The 23387-nt window shown below is 38.9% G+C and overlaps 3 protein-coding genes across 4 annotated transcripts; 2 read left to right on the top strand and 1 right to left on the bottom strand.

Annotated features, from left to right (window-relative positions):
• The first annotated feature begins 4445 nt into the window (after positions 1-4445).
• Positions 4446-6002, top strand: LOC133999123 (mitochondrial ribosome and complex I assembly factor AltMIEF1-like). Of its 2 annotated transcripts, none has more exons than XM_062438287.1 (2): positions 4446-4525; positions 5753-6002. In XM_062438287.1, exon 2 carries the CDS (start codon positions 5790-5792, stop codon positions 6000-6002), a length of 213 nt encoding a protein of 70 aa, XP_062294271.1. In that variant the 5' UTR covers positions 4446-4525; positions 5753-5789. The 2 variants fall into 2 exon arrangements, with proteins under 2 accessions (XP_062294271.1, XP_062294273.1); XM_062438289.1 differs by having other exon boundaries at positions 4505-4529.
• Positions 6003-6433: 431 nt separating this feature from the next.
• On the top strand, positions 6434-11228 carry mief1 (mitochondrial elongation factor 1). The gene is made up of 4 exons (XM_062438285.1): positions 6434-6580; positions 6682-6862; positions 7258-7529; positions 7626-11228. Exons 1-4 carry the CDS (start codon positions 6434-6436, stop codon positions 8454-8456), a joined length of 1431 nt encoding a protein of 476 aa, XP_062294269.1. The 3' UTR covers positions 8457-11228.
• napsa (napsin A aspartic peptidase) lies at positions 10811-16226 on the bottom strand. Its single transcript, XM_062438286.1, has 9 exons — positions 16040-16226; positions 15503-15656; positions 14799-14922; positions 14427-14545; positions 14056-14255; positions 13803-13925; positions 12918-13062; positions 12737-12835; positions 10811-12122 (listed from the first exon to the last, which is right to left on the bottom strand). The coding sequence occupies exons 1-9, from the start codon at positions 16105-16107 to the stop codon at positions 11961-11963; spliced, it is 1194 nt and encodes a 397-aa protein (XP_062294270.1). The 5' UTR covers positions 16108-16226; the 3' UTR covers positions 10811-11960.
• Between the last annotated feature and the right edge of the window lie 7161 nt (positions 16227-23387).

The raw sequence follows: 23387 nt of genomic DNA, 5'->3' as shown, positions 1-23387 counted from the left end.
TGTTATTTGTAAGAACAGGGCCAAAGAGGATTACACATTATGGATTTTAACCATAAAAGAAGAAATTTCCTGCAGCCTAAGGCCCAACTTACCCTGTCACCACTCAAAGGACAATATCTCTGAAAATTGAGTTTATTTTAGCAGTGCATCACAAGCTGAGGGTATCATTTCAGAAAATTAAAAAAATTAAAAAACGTAGCGGAAGTTAAAATTGAGGCTACAGTAGGTAACTTATTAGTTTAACTTTAAATGTTAACATATTACACTAAGAGTTGATTGTTTTCTTAGGGACAAAGCTACAGCATCTGTAACTGCTAGGTGAAATCACAAGGATAGTGCAAGTAAAACCTGAATTGTGTCAGTATCTTCATGTGCTGGTGTAAGACTGAGTTATAGCTTATTCAGACTATGTAATGACAGCATAAATAAACACATATGGTAAAGTACTAATTCTTCGCCATGAGCAAATTCTTTCTTTTGGTCTATAATATAATGTTTTGCTTTATTTCTCTCACATTGTCTTTTTATGTGCATAATTTATGTGATCATGTACCATTTCTTTTTTGATTAAGTAATAATGTTTTTATTTAACCTTTAAACAGATAACAGACACCAAATAAATAGATCTGAAATCTGATCTGGATGGATTACTGAAAAGGCCAATGGGCCCTGCTCCTGGGCACAGGGACAAATATCTTAAAGCTAAAATATGTGTAAATGTAGAAATTTAATTTGAGATAATAAATTATATCACAGTGTGACATTGGTAAGGAAATGTAATGCTGTCTTTGTTCACCAGATGTGTCAGACAACAAGATAATTTTACATGGTAGATAATCTATTTAAAATGATAACAGAACAGACTGGCCCAATCTTTGCATTGACTCTGCATTGATATGATGAACACAAAGTCAGTTGATATGATGTCCAGATCATAAATATTTCTTGATGCAACTTAAAAGATGACCATTTTGATGTTTTCATAAAGGACATCATTTGCATACCAATATACTGTTCTTTGCCAATTTTTTCCAGTAATTAGGAATAGCAGTTGAGAATGTTGAGTGCAAGAATAGTGTGCATGTATACAAGTGTTCATATTTATGGTTTGCGCACACTTACATGTGTAATACACACACACATAGCCCAGGCACTCCCAGAGACAAATTTGTGCACACACATGCAAATCCAAGTACACACAGACAAATCCATACAGAACTTTGCAGAGTGGGTTTTGGCGGAAAACTGACCCCTAAATATATTAAGTGAAATGTATCCATGAAAATATGACTGCATGAAACCTATCAACATGTCCCGTCCTCCACCCAAACACACCTGGAAAAGGCCTCCATTGCATTTCAAATTCAATGTCAACAAGAAGTTTGTTTCCAATATTCTATTCAAAGTTCATCAAGACAATTATTATGAATAGACTCCAAACACAGCAAGTCCAGCAGTATGCGCACTAAAGGTCTGAACCTCTTTGAACCTGTCTGATCTGTGATTTGCACATTTCCATTTGATACAAAATGGATACCATGAGGGCCAACACTGCAAATAAACGGATTTGCTATTACTATTAAAGGATAGGTACACATTTCCAAGTCCATCTCAAAACAATGGCCAGATGCCAATGTGAACGCTGAAACTGTTTATGCTTGCTGTATATGTCCCTCTTCCTGATACAATGTAAGTGATGGGGGAAAACATTGACAAAAATAAATACCAACGTTTATCTGGCAGTAGTATGAAGCTTCAGAAATCTGAGTATATCAAGTCAAGTGAATATCCGTTAAAGTTTCAGTCTTTTTGGTATAAAATTACCTCTATTTGAATGGCCAGTATGAACAGGAGGAATGATTTAATCAAGAAAACCCTGTTTCAATGTTTGTTTGTGTTCCTGACAATTGTTTTAAGACACACTTGAAAAATACTGAACCCATCCTTTAATGTACATGTACAAGCACTGGAGTATTCTGTCAGGAAATATTGAATTAGGTTTATCAGACTATTCCAGCATGGTGGCATTCAATTCACTGTGTACAGTGTGCACAATTATACTACATGTCTATTATCCTCTAAATCATTTACATAATTGACACATTGACGCTACAGTACTACATTGTACTGCATTAAGTATTTCAAACAGAAACTACATAATATGACATTTACAATTACAATGACACAATCTGATGATCTTGTATTGATCAGTTGTATCCGACATTTCATGGGAATCACAAGTAACATTTAGAGATGAGAAATGATTTTGTACTTGGAGCAACCTCTTTCTTAAAGGTCTACAATAAAACACCTTAAATAACATCAGAGGGTTGGGTTCACAAGACCCAAGATTATTACTACGTAAGCTCACTCAGGCCTGTAATTCTACAGGTTTTTCAGACTAATTTTGACACTTCCCACTTATATTATTATCATTTTATCTTGATTCATAGCAACAACTAAAAGGGAAATATTTTTACACTTTGCCTATGAGGTCGCTATTTAGTTCTCAACATAGGACTTCCCAGATAATGAGTAGGGAGCAGTTAATGAGAGAATGATTTCTGAAACATCACTGTCCTTTCAAGATGATCTATAGGTCTGTGATTAAGAATGATGAATACATTTTATATACAGTGCTGATAAGGCTAATGCCTCTATAACTAAGTAGTAATTTGGGATCATTTTTTATGCTTAAGTGGTTCAAAGTTGGTCTTATATGACTGAGAAGGCCACTATCAAAACAGACTTCAAATAACTCAAACAGAACTTTAAATAATTTAAGAGACTTCTAAACATCATTAGAAAAGTCCTTGTTACCAGTAACTTTCCTAAATGTACTCTTTTCAATCACCTTTAATATACATAATGTGTATGTATAGTCTGATGGAAGATTTCATCCTCTCTGGATGTCTGTGTGCATCTTCCTGAACATTGTTCTTGGAAATGTGTCTTTCTAAGTCAAGGGGCTCCTATTTATGATCTTTGGTGTTCACAGGACATTGTGTTGATGGTCTGGTAAGTGAGAAGTCTGTAAGTCTCTCTGATGTATTGATGGCCAGCATTCCTCAGAGGTTGAAGAATGAGCTGTCCTGTTGAAGGTTTATACCGTCAGCATTTGAAAATGATGGGACTTTCACTGACACTATGTTACTGCCTGTTTAATCAGCTGCCAATTTCTGCTTCTCCAATATAATGAAAAAAAAGGAAATACTATATGAATTAAAATGTATAAAGGTTGGTAATGATTTTTTAATGACTTCAAATAGAGAGATATTTATATTTATAAATATATATATATATATATATATATATATATATATTTATAAATATAAATATATATATATATAAATATATATATATATATATATATATATATATAAATATATATATATATATATATGGCACCTATGTAGACATGCCTGTGTAATTTTTTAATGCAATTTCAGTACAAGGGAATTATATTTCTGCAAAGGCATTTGTCTATCAGATACAGAAAAAAGACTTTCCCTGACACATTTTAATTGTGTACTAGATGTTTGTGTGTAAAAATGCAGTGTTCTTGAGGAGAAATTATGTGAAAGTAAAATATAAACTCCAACCTTATAATTCCCTGTTATTATATAGTATATACCTGATGGTTATAGCCTGACTCCAAACTGTGATATATGTCTAGTAATTAGTTGGTTAAGGAGGATTATTTAGTAAAAACAAACAAACAAACAAAACAAAAAAAACATTTAACTATATTTCAAATGTAAAAATAGACAATAGAAACAAAACAGCATACACACACACACACACACACACACACACACACACACACACACACACACACACACACACACACACATACACATACACACACACATACACATACACACACACACACACACACACACAGACACAGACACACACATACACACACACACACACACACAGACACACACACACACACACACACACACGCACGCACGCACACACACACACACACACACACACACACACACACACACACACACACACACACTTCTTATAGATGACACTACTGCATATTAAATATAGCCTGTAGTACATATTTAATTTTACTTCCTGAACTACTTTTGCACATTTTTTTTTTAAATTTAAAAACAAAATTTAAAAAAGTTGTACTGTTTATAATGCATATAATGTCTATAGATTGAATTCCATTTACTTTAGTTATTTTATTTGTATTACTGTATTATTTTCTCATCTGTTGTTTCCTGCACTGCTGTAACATGCGAATTTCCTCCTCCGGATATCAGTTCAATCTTATTTTGATTTCGGACTGACATTCACATCTTGCAGATAAGTATAATAATAATAGTATAAAATAACCTAAAAATGTCATAATAAATGAAATACAAAACAACCCATCTTAACCCGGATGCACTATATTAGCAGTCAACTATCTGCTTCCGGTTGTAACTATCGAGTCTGACCCCGGCTTGAGGAGGGCTGTTCCTCTGACAGAAGATAAATTCCTTGGTCTAGTTTCTGCAGCGTAGGTTGGCCTGTGTTTTTTGGCTGTGTGTGCTTGTTGTTCTGCTTCTCTACTGTCCTCTGCGTTTTTTTTATCAGTGTGTCTTGTCAGTAAGGCTGGCTGAAGGTAAGGTCAGCGCCTGCCGAGCCCGACAGCTAGTAAAGCGTGATAAGCTAAAACAAGCTAGTCAAGAGATGTGTGACTTTCCGTCGAGCCAGCCATTTTCTAAAGACTCATACATCTCGGTAGCTTACTGTGCCTATATTTTATAATATTTGGTGGCAATGGACACATAACAGTCGATGTAGACAGTGAGTGGTTTAAGTTGTCACATTTGCAGGGTTGTAAGCTAACTTGAAGCGTCAACGAGCTGAAACTGCAGCGACGCGGTTTTGTAAGGAGTGTTAACCATTTCTGCCATTATGCAACAGAAAAACAGCAGGTTTAGTAGTGTTTGGTTTTTAAGTTATGTGCTTTTAAATGTTAATTAAACGTTTAGTCCTATACTAAGCATACTAAGCAAAGATAGTTAAGCTCAACGTGTTGACAAAAGAGCCGAGATAACTGTTGACATCCATAAGCAATACTGCCCTTAGATGTTACTTCATGATGACTGTAGACTAAAAGTGAAGGACGGGTAGCTAAAACCGGCGATATCTTGCATAACATTGCTTTTTAAGTGCAAAGCATGATCTAATGATATGGTAATCTCTTCAACATTAAACTGTATTGAATTGTATGATGCTACTTTATACATTATAAAGATAATCGTTATTATGGAGTAATCTGCTGATGACTTTCTTGTTCAATCGTTTCTGTAAAACCTCAAAAAACTGAAAATTGCCCATCCTAAAGCCCAATGTGACACCTTGAAATATCGTGTCTGACCAATAGTCCAGAAAATATTAAGTTCATTGTAATGGACCCAGAAATGCAATAAATTCTTAAGTTTGAGAACCTGGAACCAATTTCTCTATTAATCACTTATCAAAATAGTTTAATTGATTTTTCTGTCAATTGTTTAATCACTTAATCAACTTATTGTTGCAGCTCTACACATGATCCTCCACCCTTTCCACATCCATTGATACCCACTGAACCACTGTGGTCGTTCATTTTTAGCTTTAGTGCGTCACTGATCTTCAGGGTATTGCCATTGCATTACCCCTTTCCACAAAAAGTCATGCAACTGCATTATCTGTAAATTTCAGTTCCTTCATTACATAACTTCTGCTTTCCTCTGCCCAGGTGCTAGGGTGTCCCCCCTCTCCATGTGTGGTCCCTAATGGGCGGCTGGTCTCGCAGTGCCGTGCTGGAGCTGTACCGGGCGCTGCTCCGTGCAGGGCGTCACCTTCAGTACACTGACCGTAATTACTACCGTCGCGCCGTGGCTCGCGAGTTTCGTCGCTGCCAAGCTCTGACGGTAGTTGAAGATAAGGAGGACGCGCTGAAGAGGGGCCAGTTCTTCCTCAACAGCCGATTGGGCGGGCTTATGTAGGGGGAAGGGGTTACAGGTCATCTGGAGGTGGGATAACAGTCATCTGGAGGTGTATCTCCCAGGTGGGTCAACAATAAAGACAATACCTAGTCAATTGTGAACATTTTTACACCTGGGATGTTCTTTGTGGGGGATTGTGGCCAACTTAGATTTGAAGGATTGTACAAAGATCGCAGGTCATGTGGCTGGTCATTGATTTTCCAGCCGCTGTTATCAGATCAGTGCTGATTGCGAGGTTGAGGTGATGTCACAGCTGTGTGTGTGACATTGCTAAAATTGAGAATCTGGTTATCAGCATATGTATTTTGTAGCCTCTGAGTGAAGGTACAGAACAAGAGATGACAATATATTTTTCTGCCACTATCCTCCTCCTGCCAGTGTAGAACTATGTCTGACTTTCTTTCTTTACCTCGTCTGTTTTCAGCAGCAGGATGGCAGGGGTAAATGGAGACCGTAAAGGGAAGAAAGATGACAATGGAATCGGCACAGCCATTGACTTCATGCTTTCCAATGCCAAGCTTGTGCTGGGAGTGGGAGGAGCAGCCATGCTTGGGATTGCAACACTGGCTGTCAAAAGAGTAAGTGTGACAGTATTTATCCCCATACCCTTCACTCTCATGAGTGATTAAAGGCTAAGTATCCAAACCAGCACCCACAATGTGCACACTTTGTTGTACAGATGTACGACCGTGCCATAAGTGCTCCTACTAGCCCCACCAAGATGGAACAGACAGGAAAGAGGAGCTGGGAGGAGCCCACCTGGATGGGTTCATCACCTCGGGTACTGAACCATGACATGAAGTCCACAGTTAGCAGGTCGCTGCAGTCTCTGCCTACCTCCTCGCATGCTTTTGAACCAGGTGAGGAAAACCAATTGCAAAATTTATGTTATGCTAAATTAGTTCTACATTATGGTTTCAAGTGTCTCTCATGTTACATTGACCAGCTATATTTTTGATTTATACTTACAGTCTGCTGTTGTTTTTCAAGTTTTTTATCTGTTGACAGACAGCCTATTTGGAGGATTCTTGCTCTTCCTTTACAGTGGGTGTTGTCTCTCTTGAGCGCTGTAGTTAGTCAACAGCTGTTTTAATATCACTGGTCTCTCACACCTTCAATTATACTTGTAGATTACGTTAAGTTAGTTTTTAGATTACCCTCTTTAGATCATTTGCAAATTTACCCACTGCCTCATTCTCTGAAATGGTGGAGAAGAAAAACTCTTAACATTAAACATAACTCATAATCTCCTCAGACTGTCTTCGGAGGGTCGTGGGTCGAGCTGCTGTGGGAGGCAGTGGAGCCACTCAGTCAGACCTGCTGCGGGCCCGGATGCGTCTGTCCCTGCAGGAACATCTGTGGGAGTTCTACCAAAATAATGTGAACATCCCTACTGAGGAGCAAGCTACAGCCAGGAGGGCAGCGCTGGACATCTGTGCTGAGCTCAGAGTGTTCCTTCATGCCAAACTGCCCGACATGCCGCTCAGAGAGATGTACCTGAGTGGCAGTCTGTATGATGACCTGCAGGTAAGAGGTTACACATATTTGGTCCCTCCTTATTAGATGTAGGAGTTTAAGTTTATTCCAACAATTTTTTTTTCTCCCCTTTCTCCCTCATCCTAGGTGGTGACAGCAGACCACGCCCAGCTGATGGTGCCTCTAATCCTGGAGAAGAACCTGTGGTCGTCCATCCCTGGGGAGGACACCATCATGAACGTCCCAGGTTTCTGGCTGGTCCGCAGGGAGAACTTGGAATATTTCCCACGGAACAGCAGCTACTGGGACCGCTGCATGGTCGGAGGTTACCTCTCCCCTAAATCAGTCCTCGATGTCTTTGACAAGCTTGTCAGCTCTATCAACTGGCCAGCTATAGGGAGTGTCCTCGACTATGTCATCCGTCCTGTGGTTCCCTCAGAAACGCTGACCCTGGAGGTGCAGTACGAGACGAACCGGAAGCTGAATGTGGACTTTCTACCATTACTAGTGATGGAGGATGGGACCTCGCTAATCGCCAAACCACATCGGCTTGCTGCGGAGCGCCATGAAAACTTGTGGCGGCAGAGCTTCCGTGTGGCGGAGACGGCGCGGCTCAGGGCCTTGGATCAGGAGGACGGAGGCTGCCGATGCGCCTGCTTGAAGGTGGCGAAGGCCATGTGCAAGCTCAACCCTGCCCTTAACCGGCTCAACGCCAGCCAGCTCACCAACGCCATCCTGCTGCTGAGCGAAAAAGAAGGCGACTGGACCCAGGAAGCGCTGGCTGACCGCTTCCTTCAGCTGCTACGAGCACTAGTGGGGCACCTAGAGGCCGGGAAGCTGCCCTGCGCCCTAAGCCCCAAAGTTAATTTATTCTGTGAGTTGACTGAACATGAAGTGGACGAGCTCGGGTACACGCTCTACTGTGCACTCTCAGATCCTGAGGGGCTTCTGAGAACTGCTGTGGAAGTTAATCCCTGACAACTTCATACATGAACTGTCAAAGAAAAGTCAACTACTGTTTTTGTGGTCAATGGTGACCTGTAACCATGACAATGCTAAAAAAAACAACAACAAAAAAAAGAAACAAGAAAAAAGATCGGCTGCATGGAATCATCCTCCTGAAACACAAAACACATGCTCGCTACATTCTTAAATGCCTCATCACAAACATCTGTGAGAACATGTGCAGTAGCAGTTGACTCTTGACATATAAGCTGTATGTGATGTGAGGCGTGATCATCCAAATATCCAGTTTTAATCTCTGATAAAAGTGAAGGCCAGTTTGAGTTCATGGCTCTCACTAAAACCATTGTATTAATGAAGTTAAGAGTCAGAATGCTGCTATGACCAAATGAATTAGAATGGAGGGATTAAAATGGGAAGATTGAGATGCAGTATGTGCATCTGCATTATATTTGATCTCTTTTAAAACTGGTTGGACTGTTTTATAGGAGGACAGATTGTGGTAACCATGGTTACATCGTTGACTCTGGTGAGATGGGTCCATGCCCCTGTGCTGAGATAGAATGTAATGTTGATTGTGTGTATGCAAACCCAAAAGCTAATAAATTGTTGACAAATTGATCAGCCTGAAAGACTCAACATTCTTGAGTTAAAGAGACAAGCTAACAATCTTTAATAGAGTTCAGTTTTTTATTTTAAATCAAGGTTTTCTAAGAAAAACTTCATTAATACAGTGGCTGCGTTCAAGATGAAAGCTTTACATGTTTCCGGAGACAATGTGAAAACAAACATTAGGCTGTGTGTGTGGAGTGTTTGCAGCTTGCATGTGTTAGCTACCAAATCAAGGTGAATATATACACTTGTTGATGTCTGCTTAATATTTCTAATTCCATGCCATTCAGCCAAGAATCTGACACATTTAAATATATGTCCACAAAAAGAATAACCTACCATTTGTGGAAATAAGCATTTTCCAATTTCTTGCTCATTCATTAAGTTTGAACAAAAATTACAGCAGCGTCATCTTGTCATACAACAATTTTGGCCTTGAGAAAATATTTCCTTGTGACTGGACGTTAATCTGTCTGATACAGAGATGCTCTTTGTTTGCTCTTATGAAATGGAGGTTTCTCCTCCAGGCCCACATCTCTGTCTTTGCTGCACAGGTCTGCTGCGCTTTATTAACCAATTATTATTGTCTTGTACAACCTCCATCACGGGTTATTTTGCACTGTTAACATTTTAATTTTTTTCGGCAGATTTGCAACAAACGCTGGTCAGAAGCTGTTTTTTGCTTGTTACTGGTCATCATATCAATGATATTGAATCTTGGCGTACAGCAGTATAACTTTGTCTTAAGTATAATTCAGATTCTCTTTACTCTAGATGATAACTTTTAAAGATGAGCAGTTTTCAGTATGGGTTGCATACACTTGCTGGTGCTGAGTGGGTCGATCTTTGTAGCAAGGGAGTACTTTTAGCTGGATTATAGTTTTTCAGCTACTGTCTCTCTGCATTGTCAGAATAACCAACAGCACACTGCTGTGAACGTGGTCCGTACGAGCAGGTTTTGTGTGTTTGTCATTTAGTGTATTAGTCTCAGTATTAACTTGGGAATCAGCCTCAAGCCTGATTTCATTAGAGCACGGAGCCTGTTACCTTTGTAGTACCTTTATGTGTATATCTGTGTGCACGCTTGTGCACGAGTTGAGTCCCTGATTAACGTAGAGGTGCAGATCTGGTCCGGTGTGTCTTGGGTAGGTAGCCAGACATGGATTAGTGCAGTAACAGACCATGTTGCACAGGACATGTTAGTGGTCAGCTCCCGCACTGTACATCAATCTTTACTAACACGACACCTGGCTGCTTCTTCCTGTCAGGTCTGCTTGTATAATAATAGATTACAGGTGCTATTCTCTTTTAGATCGTGATTTGATCAAGGGGGTCATAGATTTTCGGTTATAACAGCAGCTTTGATAGTCCAAATTTCTGGTGTTAGCCTAGCATTCAATGCAGATTGATAAGGTTTACAACCCAGAGTTAAGCTGCACAATTCATGAATGTCAGTTCACTGTCATTGCATTGCAAGTGACAGTAGGTGGACTGATGACAATTCAAAAGCTGCCAGACTGTCAAATGGAGTTTATTATGTATCTCTCTAAATCACTACTCTAAATATGTTGTCCAAAATAATCACATTACTGCTTTTGTTCTCACTTTTAGCCTTAGAATGGAGATATGCAGTGATAAGGAGCAAGTGTCCCCTCAGTCCTCAACCCAGTTTGTGTAGTGTAAAGTACGGAAGGATTTGGGTTGTTAATAGTTCTGTTGTGCATCCAGTTAAATAATCACCCATATAATAACGGAGAAACAGGTAATATTTTTGTATTTATTGTACATTTGTAACCAAAGAGATTATTTATTTGCAATGATTCAACATGTAATGTACCACTTGTTGTGCTTCATTAAGTGCTTTGTTCTGGATGTACAGGTAGAAAATTAATCCGCAGTGAGTCTTAATAGTCTTCCTTTGCAGACCTAGGTAATGCTACAAATGACTGCTGTGTGAAGTGAGGGGAGTCACTGTGCCACATTTGTAATGTTATTGTAAAACAAAACCCAAAGTAGATCACTACCTCTACCTTGTGGAGTTCATACTAGCCATATGCTGTGTTGCATGCTGTGTATTTTGCCCCCAAGCTTTTTTTTCTTTTCTTCTTTTTTAAAGTTTGGCTCTGGAGCTGAACGCTGCAGCACTTTGTATACTTCATTAAATGTTTGAAATTACTTTCTGTATGGTTATCTTTGCTTACTTGAAAGAAAAAACAAAACATCCAATAAATCTCACATTTCTGATTTCACACTCCGAGGCAGATTACACTTCAGTAAACCCATCAGTCTTTCTACCATTTGACAATCAAAATCTTTATTTTATCAGATAACATTGCCATGTTAAAAAGAAACATCCTGAGATCAATGTAAAGTGTAAATGTAGCTCTAATGATATTAATATATATTAGAAACTTGAAATGTGGTCCAGATGCTAGAAGTGAAAGGTTACAATCAAAATGCATTTGTTCCCCAAAAGTCACACAATTACAAACATTATTGGGTCTATAACTAGATAAATGCATAGTTCTGATTGTATACTACCATATAAAACGTAATTTTAAAGCTCAAAAATCATAAGCAGCTTCACAGAAGTGCAAAAAACTGAAGCTGTCCCTTTGTTCAGTGGCAGAGCACATTTGCATGACTTTCTCAATGTTTGATAAAGACTATTAAATGTAGAAATTATACTTGAGAAACTTTCCAGTGAACCAGTTTCTCATGTATATTGTCAACAGATATGAGAGATGAAGGTTGAAATCCAGACCGTGCAGTAACCTATAATAACCGTAAGATGTATTTCACTGCAGCAAATCAAATAATGCAACATTATCAAAAGATTTGCTTTGCGTGGAATGATCTTTAAAAGTCAAGAAGTGCAACCAATATCATACAAACAGTCTTCAGTGACTACTTGGAAGGGGCAAACCCCACACGGTCGGCGTTCCTATCAAACACAGTATAGTATTTGCCAATGAATACGTCTCCCAGGATCCACAGGGGTCCTGCAGGAGGCGGGATATCCATGGCCATGAAGCCTGACAGACAGATGGATACACCCATCTGAGACTCCTGCAATAGATGACAAAGCAAAAGCAAGACAATATCAGTTTGGCAAAGACACTTAAACAATGGGTTCACACTTTTTTTCCCCCCCCTTTCTTAGGTACGCCCATATAAACAAAACCCTGACCGATACAGGATGTTTGACACAGGTACTGTTATTGAAAGTTGAAAAAAGAAAGTTAGATAATATACAGGCTAATATTTTAACAAACACTCTTGATACAGATCTTATATATTTGTTTTTTGTGACCTTTGCCACCAAGATACCCACCATGCACAACATTTTACAGTAGGTTGTAGTGTTGCAATTTCTTGTTACTTGTTGGTCAACATAAAGTATACACTGATACAATACATCTGCTCAATCTATCTGGCATTCTAATATGTACACTGAAAGCATTATTGGTCCATAATTGTTCCGTAATGATTGATAGACAAAATGCAAAACTGCATTTTAAAGTTTAACAAAGCTATATGAGCAGCAGTGTATAATGTACATCATCATTAGCCCATCCGATCATTTTAAAACTTTCACATTTGATGATCATTGAAAGAAAGGTCCACTTTAAAATGTTGGTTAAAAGCAATGAAAGTCATCCCTGTTACATTAGTGTCTCTACCTTCATCACATAATCCTCTCCGGTCAGGTTAAGCATCTTCCCTCCAATGTTGAAGGAGATGACAGGGAGAGATGGGATCTTCTTACAGTCAATCATGTACTACAGAGGGGAGAGGAGAATATACTGAAATACTTTCTTAAAACTTAAGTGAGCTTTGTCAAGATACATGCATCAGCTCTACCTCTCCCATCAGCAGGGGCAGAGCTCCGATGGCTTTCTGCAGCGCTCTGACTTCCTCCTTAGGACCCACAATTAGAGACGTTCCTGTGTCAACGATCGCCTGGCAACCTGCTTTGCAGAGAGTTAGCTGGTTGCCAACTGTAAGTCTGTGGGGGCAGGTTAGAGAGGGAGCAGTAGGGTGGGGCAAAAAGACACAAGAGTCCTCAGTTCACTTTCATCACAGGGCAGGTCAGCAGGCAACTGGTGCACCTGCTCAGAAATGGATAATCATGTTACTGTAATTGCATTGACTATATATAAATATGGATGTTGTGTCTCCACTTCCAGCTGCTATGCAAAAGTGAAGCCAAAATATCTTCTTTCCAGGAGCTGCCATTTTCCTTGTTTTATTTCATGTGGAGCCAGAGTCAGACGGTGGGATGACAGCCTGCGGGATACGCCCCCTCAGCCATCCCGCCGTCTAACGAGTTTGAAAGCGACTGTAACAGCTGTCACTCAGGACATCAAAATTGTCAAATAACTGATTAAAAACAAATTCACCAGAAAAATAAGCAGATGCATTAACATTAGCATGATGCCTAAGATGACTTAAAGTCTGGCTCATTTCCCATCCACTAACATGGAAGGGGCAGAACTTATAACCTACACTGCAGCTCGAGATGTTTCACCTTCACTTTTGGGGAGCTGTTATAATGTCCATGTTTATATACGGTCAAATCAGTAATGCAGAACTTAGAATTTAAAAAGGGTAAAAAATGAAGACCTTTGCTTGCATATTTACCCACTTCTTTGAGGTGAAATCCTAATAAATGTGTCAATAAGGTCTAGTTCAGTATGTACATGTACATTCATGGGTCTCATGTGCCACACAGGGTTTATTCCTCACCCGTCCATCTTAATCTGCCAGTAGGCCTTGCGTGTAACATTGACATAGTGCAGGTCTCCAGTGTAGTACTGGGTATCTGTCCCACCCAGCATCAGCTCCCCTCCTACAGCTGCTTTCGGGTCTCTGATAGAAAAGGCGGAGAAAAACATAATTCTGTGAGTTACCAAACACACCAGTACAGAGGGCAGTGATCCCACGGCTGGCTTAACAGAATTATATTTTTTATTATTTGTACCTTACATCAGAAACCAACCTGCTTATGTAGAAAGAGAAGATGTTCTGGGGCAGCAGCTTGGCAGCCATGGCCATGTCAAAAACTGGTGTGACATTAGCTACTGATATAGAGGGGTAGGCCATACCCAAGACCCCATCGAACCGAGCAACGGCGAATGTGATGCCAGGTTGCTTCACCGCTTCAGCAAACTGCTGGCTAGGCACAGGCAGGCTGGCCACCTACAAGAACAGGGCAAAGGGGGTGGAGCGAGAAGTCAACACAAACAGAAAAAGTCTTCTAATGAAATGATAGGAACGGCGTGACTCTCAAAATTGTGGAATGCAGTTGAACAAAAGTGGCTATGTGACAGAGTGAGAGAGGGAATGCGAGTGAGTGTTTTTCAAACTCACAGAGACAGTGTCTTCGCTGATGAAGCCAGACAAGCTGCCTCTGCCATACTGGATGGAGAACTTTGTGCCATTCTGAACATATGTGCTTGACTTCTTTGAGTTGTAACGATGATGAACCCCTGATGAAAATTATAGATGTGATTAACTGCATGAATGCTCACCTCCCTGTGGTTAAAAACAGCCCTCGGATGTAGCAAAAATGATTGCATGCACACTTCAGTTAACAAACTCATATGGAAAAATCAAGAAGTGTGAGATATTTTAGTCACTGCTGCATGAGAAGTACAGCAAACATGTTCCAGGAAACTGTACACACATTCAAACACTGTATTAACATGCTGAAGGCATCAGTTCCCCAAAAAGCAAACTCACAGCAGGCCACATCGAAGAAGGAGCAGTGAATGGAAGGGACCCAGAGGTTGGAGGAGCCAGTGTCAAACAGCACGGTGAAGTTCTGTGGTGGGGTGCCAATACTGATCGCTCCATAGTACTGAGCCTGAGGAGACAATCAGAACAAAGATTTTAATATTTAACTACACTTACAGGTAATTTTCACAGCAGATGTTTGAAACGTTAGCAGTAAATTAAAGGTGTAACTAACAACCTTCTCTGTCTCATTTACCCATTAGGACACACCAGTATCTGTCCACAGCATTCCCACATCCATGTGAACTAAAGTAGTTTGCATTCAGGAGCAAATGTAGAGCGATTTCATCTTTCTGGTTCTGTCTTATCATTCCTCAAAGTTATTTGTAATAAGAGTCAAACTATGAGATGGTAAAAAAAAATAAACCCATGATGTAAAACCTATGCCAAAGTCTAATATTTACCTAATCATTCCCTCCCTTTTCTCACAGGCAATGCTCAAATATTGGGCTTTGGAACTTTATTGACTTGCAGAACTTTGTGCGATTACAAAACTCTTGAATTATGCTGCTATAGTGGAGCAGTGTGTTGACATTTTACCCATCTGGAACTGTGAGGAACTGGCTCCCTCCGATAAGGATGTAATAAGGTCACTGAGGGTGTGCTTAGGTGCTAAGTTAAGTAGTGAGTAGACTACAGGGCATACATACATCCATGAAGTTGGTAAGTCTCTCTACAGGCACGCTGGGGGAGGGAGAGCTGTCTGGTGCGCCACTAGTCTTCGCCAAAGCCCGAAGTTGCTCCACAGACATCCCATTATCGCTCATCAGGCGGCGTAGGCTTCTCGTTTTATGAAGGGGAATTCTGCAACATCATATTGGATTATAAACATCACGGCCACAACGATGCGCGCGTGGTTGATGCACGCGCGCAAAACGGCCGCTTCCTGATACAGAGCTGTCGGTTTGTCATGTTAATTTTGAAGCTGTACAAAGTGTACTGTTATCGGTAAACATCATTTTGAATTGCACCGGTGTTATTAAATAATTCGCACATTAATTGGATACAGGTGGGGCTAATTAACCATGCCGGAGAACAGAATAAGGAAGTTAACACACACACATACGCGATACGCCTATTTATCTGCTTTCAATGATGCATTGCTGTTCCCACAAGTAAAAGACTGCCTGACATGAAATATTAGAACAAATTAGTTGGCAAAACATTAGCTGACAGACGATATTTACCTTATAATGGCAGCGCTGTGTGCTACCAGCAGCGCCCCGAGGATATACAATATCTTCAGTCGTGTCATTTTTGTCCTCGGAGAAAAACAAAAAAGATACTTATGAAGTGTTTCCGATTGTAACGGGCGACCAAACGCAAACCACTATTCAACTGACGCAGGTAGTTGAAGTTAAAGTGCCTCGGCAATGTCCGTACTCACTCGGTTTCCCCCGCTATGGACGCCTCCGATTGGAGGAAAATAATCAGTCAAGTGCTCCTATTGGTAGAAGCCAATAGCCATCATCGAGCTCTCCAAACCAGTGCACTGGGTGTTTGAAGGATCACGAGTTGTGATGTGAAAGTACAATAATAATAAAAAAAAGGATAGGGCACATACTAGCACGCTATGTAAATGTTTGCAAACCCAGCTGAGAAAACCTTTCTCATAATAGAAAAGATAGTTTAAATCGTTGTTTTTTTAGCCTGTGTGTTAAAAGTTTGCACAGTTGGTTAAGAAATTATTGCATTGCATTGAAGCAAGATGAAAGAAAATACAACTTTCCATTCCACTTAATGTTGATATACAGTTGTCCATATGGACATTGACATAGGTTTTGCTTGCTGTAATCATTCCTCCTGTTCATACTGACTATTAGAAGACCCCTTCATAATGCACTTACAATGTAAGTGTCCATGTTTTGTGCAAAGATGTATTTAAAAGTTAATCAGAAGATAATATGAGGCTTCAGTCATTTGAGTTTGTAAAATAAAGTAGATGTCTTCCACAGTGACAGTCAGTTACAATAAAAAGTTCCTCATTATGTCTCAACAGACTGTGTTTTCCTGTTCTGCTGCAGTAGAAAGATTGTAACAAAAAGAGTGAACTTGACACTAAAAAGTCACTTTGAAAGATAATGACTTGATTTGATTAATTTGGAAGAGTGAAGCTTCATATTAATTTCAAATAAACTTTAAATCCATTTTTGAACAAGAGGGACGACAGTAGATTTTCTTTACCCCAATCACTGGCAATGAAAGTGCATTATGAAGACGATGTTTCAATGATCAGTATGAACAGAAGGACTGATTACAGCAAGAAAATTGTGTGTTCATTTGGGCACTTGAATATTGATTTAAGACAGACCTGAAAAAATGTGAATATATCCTTTGATATTATAGTTGCATACAGCTGGGCCTTGAAAGAAACAGAACATTTAAAAAATGGTTGATACATGGTTTCCTTATCTTAAATCCTTAGTCTTAGTCAAGCTCTAAATATACTGGACCCACTTCCCATAATACAGCTAATAGCATCTTTTGTCAGACTATCTCTTTCTGGTAAATACCTTTCTCTTTCAAACTGGAGGTATCTGCAATCTCAAAGTGAGATAACCCTGATGACATCACAGCAGTTATTTTTTTAGACTTTACAAAGGTCCTCTAGTGTGCTTGACGTTGAACCATTTCTGCATGACTAACCTCCTCCTACTCTCCTTAATTCCCTGTTTCCTCTCTGCCATCCCGTATTGAAATAAAGGCATCAAACAAAAAGTCATAGAATCACCTTTGAAATAAGACACTATAGATCTTGGGCTGTAATTAATTTCTCAAGTCTTCTGTTATAACAAAGTGAGAACTTAAGAGCTTCAAATCAAAACTGCAGTGATTTCAGTGAATTCAAGATGAGTCATCCAAGTCACCATGCGACAAACTGCTTCTTCCGAACCATGACGAAGCATGAAGGCAGTCGCAGGTGAGATTTCAACACAGACACTCACCTGGCCTGTTGATCAAGTTCCTGAGCAATACACCCTAACGCACGGAAAAACAAACACTTTTTTACACACACAAAAATCACATTCACCAAACATCATAATCAGACTTCAGACTGTTGATAATAGGAAAAGCGTCCCCACAATGAAAAGGGTTGAAACTTTTGGTCAATTAGGGTCATGTTTAGGGTTTTGTTTGGCATGTAAAGGTTAAGATTTGGGTAAGTTTCAAGGTAATAAATGCAACTGGATGGAAAGTCCTCCTATGTGACAAAAACACCTTTATGTATATATGTGTGTGTGTGTGTATTTCCCCCGAATGACCATGTTGACATATTTTTTCCTGTGTAAGTATATATTGCAAAACAAAACAGAAGATCCACCCACACCTTTTTTCCCCCTTTGTTGTGACGTTGCAAGTAAATCACACACCTTTGGGTGTATTTAGGGAGAGAGAGAAGAGTGAGAGAGAACAAAACCAGACAGGGAGGAGCAGACACCTGAGGCATCCTGGCTCAACAGGAGTACAGGCCAGGAGTACGTGCATCGGAGATATTATTAGCCATTTATTATATCAGATCCAAAGATAAAACGTAATACTCACATAGAGTGGACTAAACTGGAGCATGACGGTAAGAATCAGCTCTTTCCATATATAAATTACTCAAATATATGTGCACTTATGATATAAACACAATTTGTGTCTAATGAAACGTGCAGGACAACACTGAGAAGTTCAGTATAATTATTGTAGGTGGTTTTATCAGTTGATGCATGTGTGTGAGTAAGAGTTTTGTAAGCAATGCTCAACTGGTTTAGCATTCAATTATCTCAATACATGTCAGTTATATTTATTTTTTGCTGAAAAACAGGGCTTGGATTTAATCATTTAATTGCATGTTGCAACGCTAAATTGTCCTCCAACAGTCGATGAAAAGAGCAGACATGCATTTGTCTACTCCCTTGAAAGTCATTTTCTTACTGCAGCATGTCTGGTTATTAACATGGCCAGTAGTGCACATTTTTAATATTTGATGCTTTAGTTTTGCATCTCCCTGACTTTACTGAAATGTTTAAACTAATGAGAATTGCACTTTTCATTATCTGAAGTAAACTGGAATACAAACTGGTAAAGCATTTGGGTTTCTATAGTTGTAGTCACATGTGCTTTTCCTACTATGATATGCAAAAATGTCTTAAGTGAAAAGGGTCTAGTTGGTGTGTTATGTTTTGACACATGGTGCTAAACTCATTCACAAATTTGCACATGGCTTTACCACTAAAAGCAAGGTAACCCAATCTCAATGACTGACAAAGCCAGAAAGCCATATCAATGAATAAAAAAGGGTGATAATATGCCCAATTAGAACACTATATCATCTATACTATACTGCTATACTATAACTGTATCAACTGATATGATTCTGGCCTAAAGCTCGGTTCTGCTTTAATTTCTAATCTTGAGGCCCTTGTGTCAAAATCAATTTCTAAGATGTTCATTATTTGAATATTGTGCTTATATGTTGTTACCATTCAAAACACAAAAAGGAGGAATCGGGGGGCTGTAACCATGATCAGCACAAAATTAGGGACATACACTATGTGGTAGGCTACTTATTTGTGAGCTGTGGATGGGGCAGACATACATCAGATGTTATGAATGATAACACACACGTGTCCACTATACCCCTGCATTCATGTTTAGAGATTAAAATGATTACGGGAACCAAACTGTCAGTCAGACAAAAACAAAACCTGAAATGTTCCAGGTGGATCACAGATAAGAAGGTTTCTGGTAACATGTCTAACGTAACGATAAACAATGTGAATAGCACAAAATATATTAGAGAATAATATTATTATGATTATGGGAATAATGGTTCATAGAGGTAATTTCTGTCACTGTTTAAACCCACAGCTGAGAACAAACTACATGATGTCTGCAATCAGCTCCTCTGACATCCAACAGTCCGCCTATGAAGACCCAGAAGCATCGATGGTAAAAACAGATAAAATACTTTCCTGTTAGCAGTATGATTTTTGGTTTGCCTTCTGGAAATTTTTATCCTATGACGTTTTTACACCTTTAGAAGAAATAAAAACATTCAGAGTGACCAACTGGAATCTTACTAATTAACCTGAAGTTTCCTTTTCTTCAGTGCATTTTGGCATAGAGTTGATGAGTTCCCTTTAAACCATTTATTGCTGTAATTGAGCTGTGTACATATAATAGTTGTAATATTCATAATAGTTGCAGATCACATGCATATTAACAATGTACATTTACTTCTGTTTTTTTTCAGCCTGCTCTCACAGATGTTAAAGTCAAGCCTGTACCTCCTCCCAGGACTAAAAAACCAAATACCCAGTGTAACAACAACAGCACTGTTAACTCTGTAGATCATTTTAGCAAAGAAACGGTGAGTTCAACAGTTGTTCAACAAGGTTTTGAAACCTGGTTAACTTATGATAGCATGTATTAATAAGTCATTTTCATGTCCACTTGTTATCAGACTTCCCAAAATACTGCATACCCTGCAGGCTATAAGAGGCCTCGTCCTGCTCGTCCTCCTCCCGTGCCACCAGTGAAACCCACAGCAGCAGTCAACGGCAGCGATTTATATTATACGACTTCAAATACTGAGCCAACTGTGACGGTACATGATATTTTGATGAAAATAATGAATCAAAATAATCTTATTCCTTTAATGATTGTTACACATCTTAAAGGAACAGTTTGTCGTTTTTGGAAAATATGATTACTTGCTTGTTTGCCAAGAGCTGGATGAGAAGATCAATACAGTCTTATGTCTTAAAATGTTGACATCAAGTGGGATGGGTTGCCAGGCAACCATCGGCTTCTCCAGGAAGTCACTACTGCCCGTACGGAACAGTCTGCCACTTTGATTTATGTACAGATTCAACAAACTATTTATAATCTGTTGATTAGATTGTGTTGATTACAGGGACCCCACTGTGGGAACCACTGATCTAATCTAACCAGCCACTGGCTTAAACTTCATATTTAACAAATGAAGGTGGAATTGATCTACTCATCTAGCTATGCAAGAAAGTAAATAAGCATATTTCCCATAAAGACTATTCATTTAAAACCTTTGCTTGCATTATAATATTTTAGCTATTGAAATGTGCAAAATTTAATGTGCAAAAGACTACATTTTTGAAACTAAACCCGTAGTATATATTTTTTAACTTTCCCAACTTTGTGTGTTGTGATTATCAACAGTAATAATATAAAAGTGTCTGTTGTTCTAGCAGTAAAAACTATATTTTACTTCCTCAACTTCTCTAGTCTCCAGCTATCACTGAGAAAAAACTTCCTTCTCCTCCCCGGCCTGCACGCCCCCCTCCTCCCTCTTACTACAATGATAAACAATCAACAATCCTGCTGAAATCTAAGGTCAGTTTTCACATGTTTCCCTTTTTCACTTCCTCCTAATATTTATTCAACACATCAGACTCCTTGGAGACACATCTGAAGGTTAATGACACAAAAACACATTAAAATAAGTAAGAAACTTGCCTTTGCCTGACTTAAAGGTGCCAAATGTTTCATTTGTTTTTGTTTTCTATCTTGTTAATATTTTCTTGGATAGAGCGACACAGACCTGGAGTATCCATGCAGGACGTATGGCGCAATGGTAAAATACTTCTATATTACTTTTTTTTTTTAGTCAAACTTTTGGTTGCTATTTTTATCATTAGTCCAACTCATGAATCAACAGCCTAGACGTCAGCAAACCTTCCATGGAAATAGAAAAGTTTTGCAATATGCAATCACAGTACGACATTGTGAATGTCCTTGATTTTCAGGCTACAGACACTTACAGACCTAAAGTCCTGCCTCGTCCTTCTCACCCCAGACAGTCCTCCCTCCCCTGCACTTCTTCAGTGTGTGAAACATTGCCTACACAGGTATGTTAGGTGATGAATTGTGCTTGGACTGTTGCCAAAAAGGAACAAAAGGTCTAACAAATACATTTGTCATGCTGTCATGGAAAATCACATTTGGAAGTCTTCACTCTTCTATTCTGTATTTAACACAGTTCAAAAATCATGTTGTTTAAAAAACATCATTTTTTCCACTAAAAAACTTCAATTACCTTGCTTAAAAAATCTTAAAATGGAAAGCAAGGGTATCTATAAAAATGTACAGACAATATAAATGATCATACCAGGTAATAATAACTAGATTAAATGAAAATAACTGTTTCTTGGTTCATTGTCAGGAAGAAACTTTACTGCACATTTGTCAAACTACTGATGTCATTATAAGTATGTTCTAGAGAAAAGATAAAGTATCACTGTAATTCATTTTGTTTGTACATAACAGACCAGACCACCACCACCTTCATTCAGCCCACCACCCCCACCCTCAGTAAGGAAACCTTCGGAGTCAGCGTGCAGTGAAGCAGAGTATCCACTTTACCTGGAAGTTCTGACAGAGGATGGTGATGAGACGGTAAGAGAGACAGTGTATACATGAACAGTATATATGAAAGCACACACACACACACACACACACACACACACACACACACACACACACACACACACACACACACACACACACACACACACACACACACACACACACACACACACACACACACACTCATTTATATTAGGCAATGGTGTACGTTATTTAATTTCTGATATATTGATTTATTTCTATCAAACAGCACCAGACACAAGGGAGGTCTACGCCTTGCACTGAAGAACCCCAAAGACGTTGTTTCTCTTCACATCGACAAAGCATAGATCACTCGGAGGTAAGCCTAATATTCAAATAAACTGTTCACACCTACAAAATGTGCTTGAGAACCATTTGATTTAGTACCAACTAGCTAAAAGTTAGAGAGCAATATCAAAACCATCATGAATAAAATCTACTTTCTTCTGTTTTTCTCAGGAGATTAATGGGATGTTGAGATGGTTGAAAAGAGTGTCAAGTAAGTATAAAATGTCACCTGCTAGATTGATAATGTTTCTATATCCTGAAAACTAAGCAAGGAGAGAAGCATCAATGTGAAAAAACCTGTCCTCAGTGACAAAGAACGTCATCAAAGTGTACATTATCTAATCTAAAGTATCTCTGTGCTGACATTCCAACAGAATCTGATTACTTGACTCCGTCACTGTACGGCCTGAGTGTAGAGGAGGAAATCAGGTAACTGGCACATTAATTCTTTCTTTGGACCTGGCAGTGTCATTTTGGCTCTATTAGTTTTGTGTTATCATATTTGTATTTCTTTCTAAGGTGGAATTTATACATTAATACATATAAAATATCTAAATTTATATAGGTTAAGTTTGTTACTGGATGTGTCATTTTCATTTAATACATAATTACAACATGAACTTCTGTGTATCAGCTTAAATGCAATAACAATAAAGGTCAATGGTTTACATTTGTATAATTAATATAAAGTTAAACAAAATCTAGATTTACAGCCAGATCAAGAACTAAATCAGGTTTTTGTTAAGCGTTTTCTGTTACTTTTCCTATGCAGGTTATTTAATGAGAGAGCCATGAATGTGAATCAGGCCCTGCGTCTCTACAACCTTCTCATGA

Source organism: Scomber scombrus, chromosome 18 (genome assembly GCF_963691925.1).
Source record: "Scomber scombrus chromosome 18, fScoSco1.1, whole genome shotgun sequence".
NCBI lineage: Eukaryota > Metazoa > Chordata > Actinopteri > Scombriformes > Scombridae > Scomber > Scomber scombrus.
The sequence above is the reverse complement of the archived record's forward strand: the minus strand, read 5'-3'. Positions and strand labels throughout refer to the sequence as shown.

Bases quoted from the DNA above. Each gene is read 5' to 3' on its own strand.
- LOC133999123 (XM_062438287.1), top strand. From the start codon at position 5,790: ATGGGCGGCTGGTCTCGCAGTGCCGTGCTGGAGCTGTACCGGGCGCTG.
- mief1 (XM_062438285.1), top strand. From the start codon at position 6,434: ATGGCAGGGGTAAATGGAGACCGTAAAGGGAAGAAAGATGACAATGGA. The intron at 6,581-6,681 runs GTAAGTGTGACA...TTTGTTGTACAG, and splicing joins CAACACTGGCTGTCAAAAGA to ATGTACGACCGTGCCATAAG. The intron at 6,863-7,257 runs GTGAGGAAAACC...TAATCTCCTCAG, and splicing joins CTCGCATGCTTTTGAACCAG to ACTGTCTTCGGAGGGTCGTG.
- napsa (XM_062438286.1), bottom strand. From the start codon at position 16,107: ATGACACGACTGAAGATATTGTATATCCTCGGGGCGCTGCTGGTAGCA. The intron at 15,657-16,039 runs GTAAATATCGTC...ATGATGTTGCAG, and splicing joins CACAGCGCTGCCATTATAAG to AATTCCCCTTCATAAAACGA. The intron at 13,926-14,055 runs GTTGGTTTCTGA...CTTTTCTATCAG, and splicing joins TTCTCTTTCTACATAAGCAG to AGACCCGAAAGCAGCTGTAG.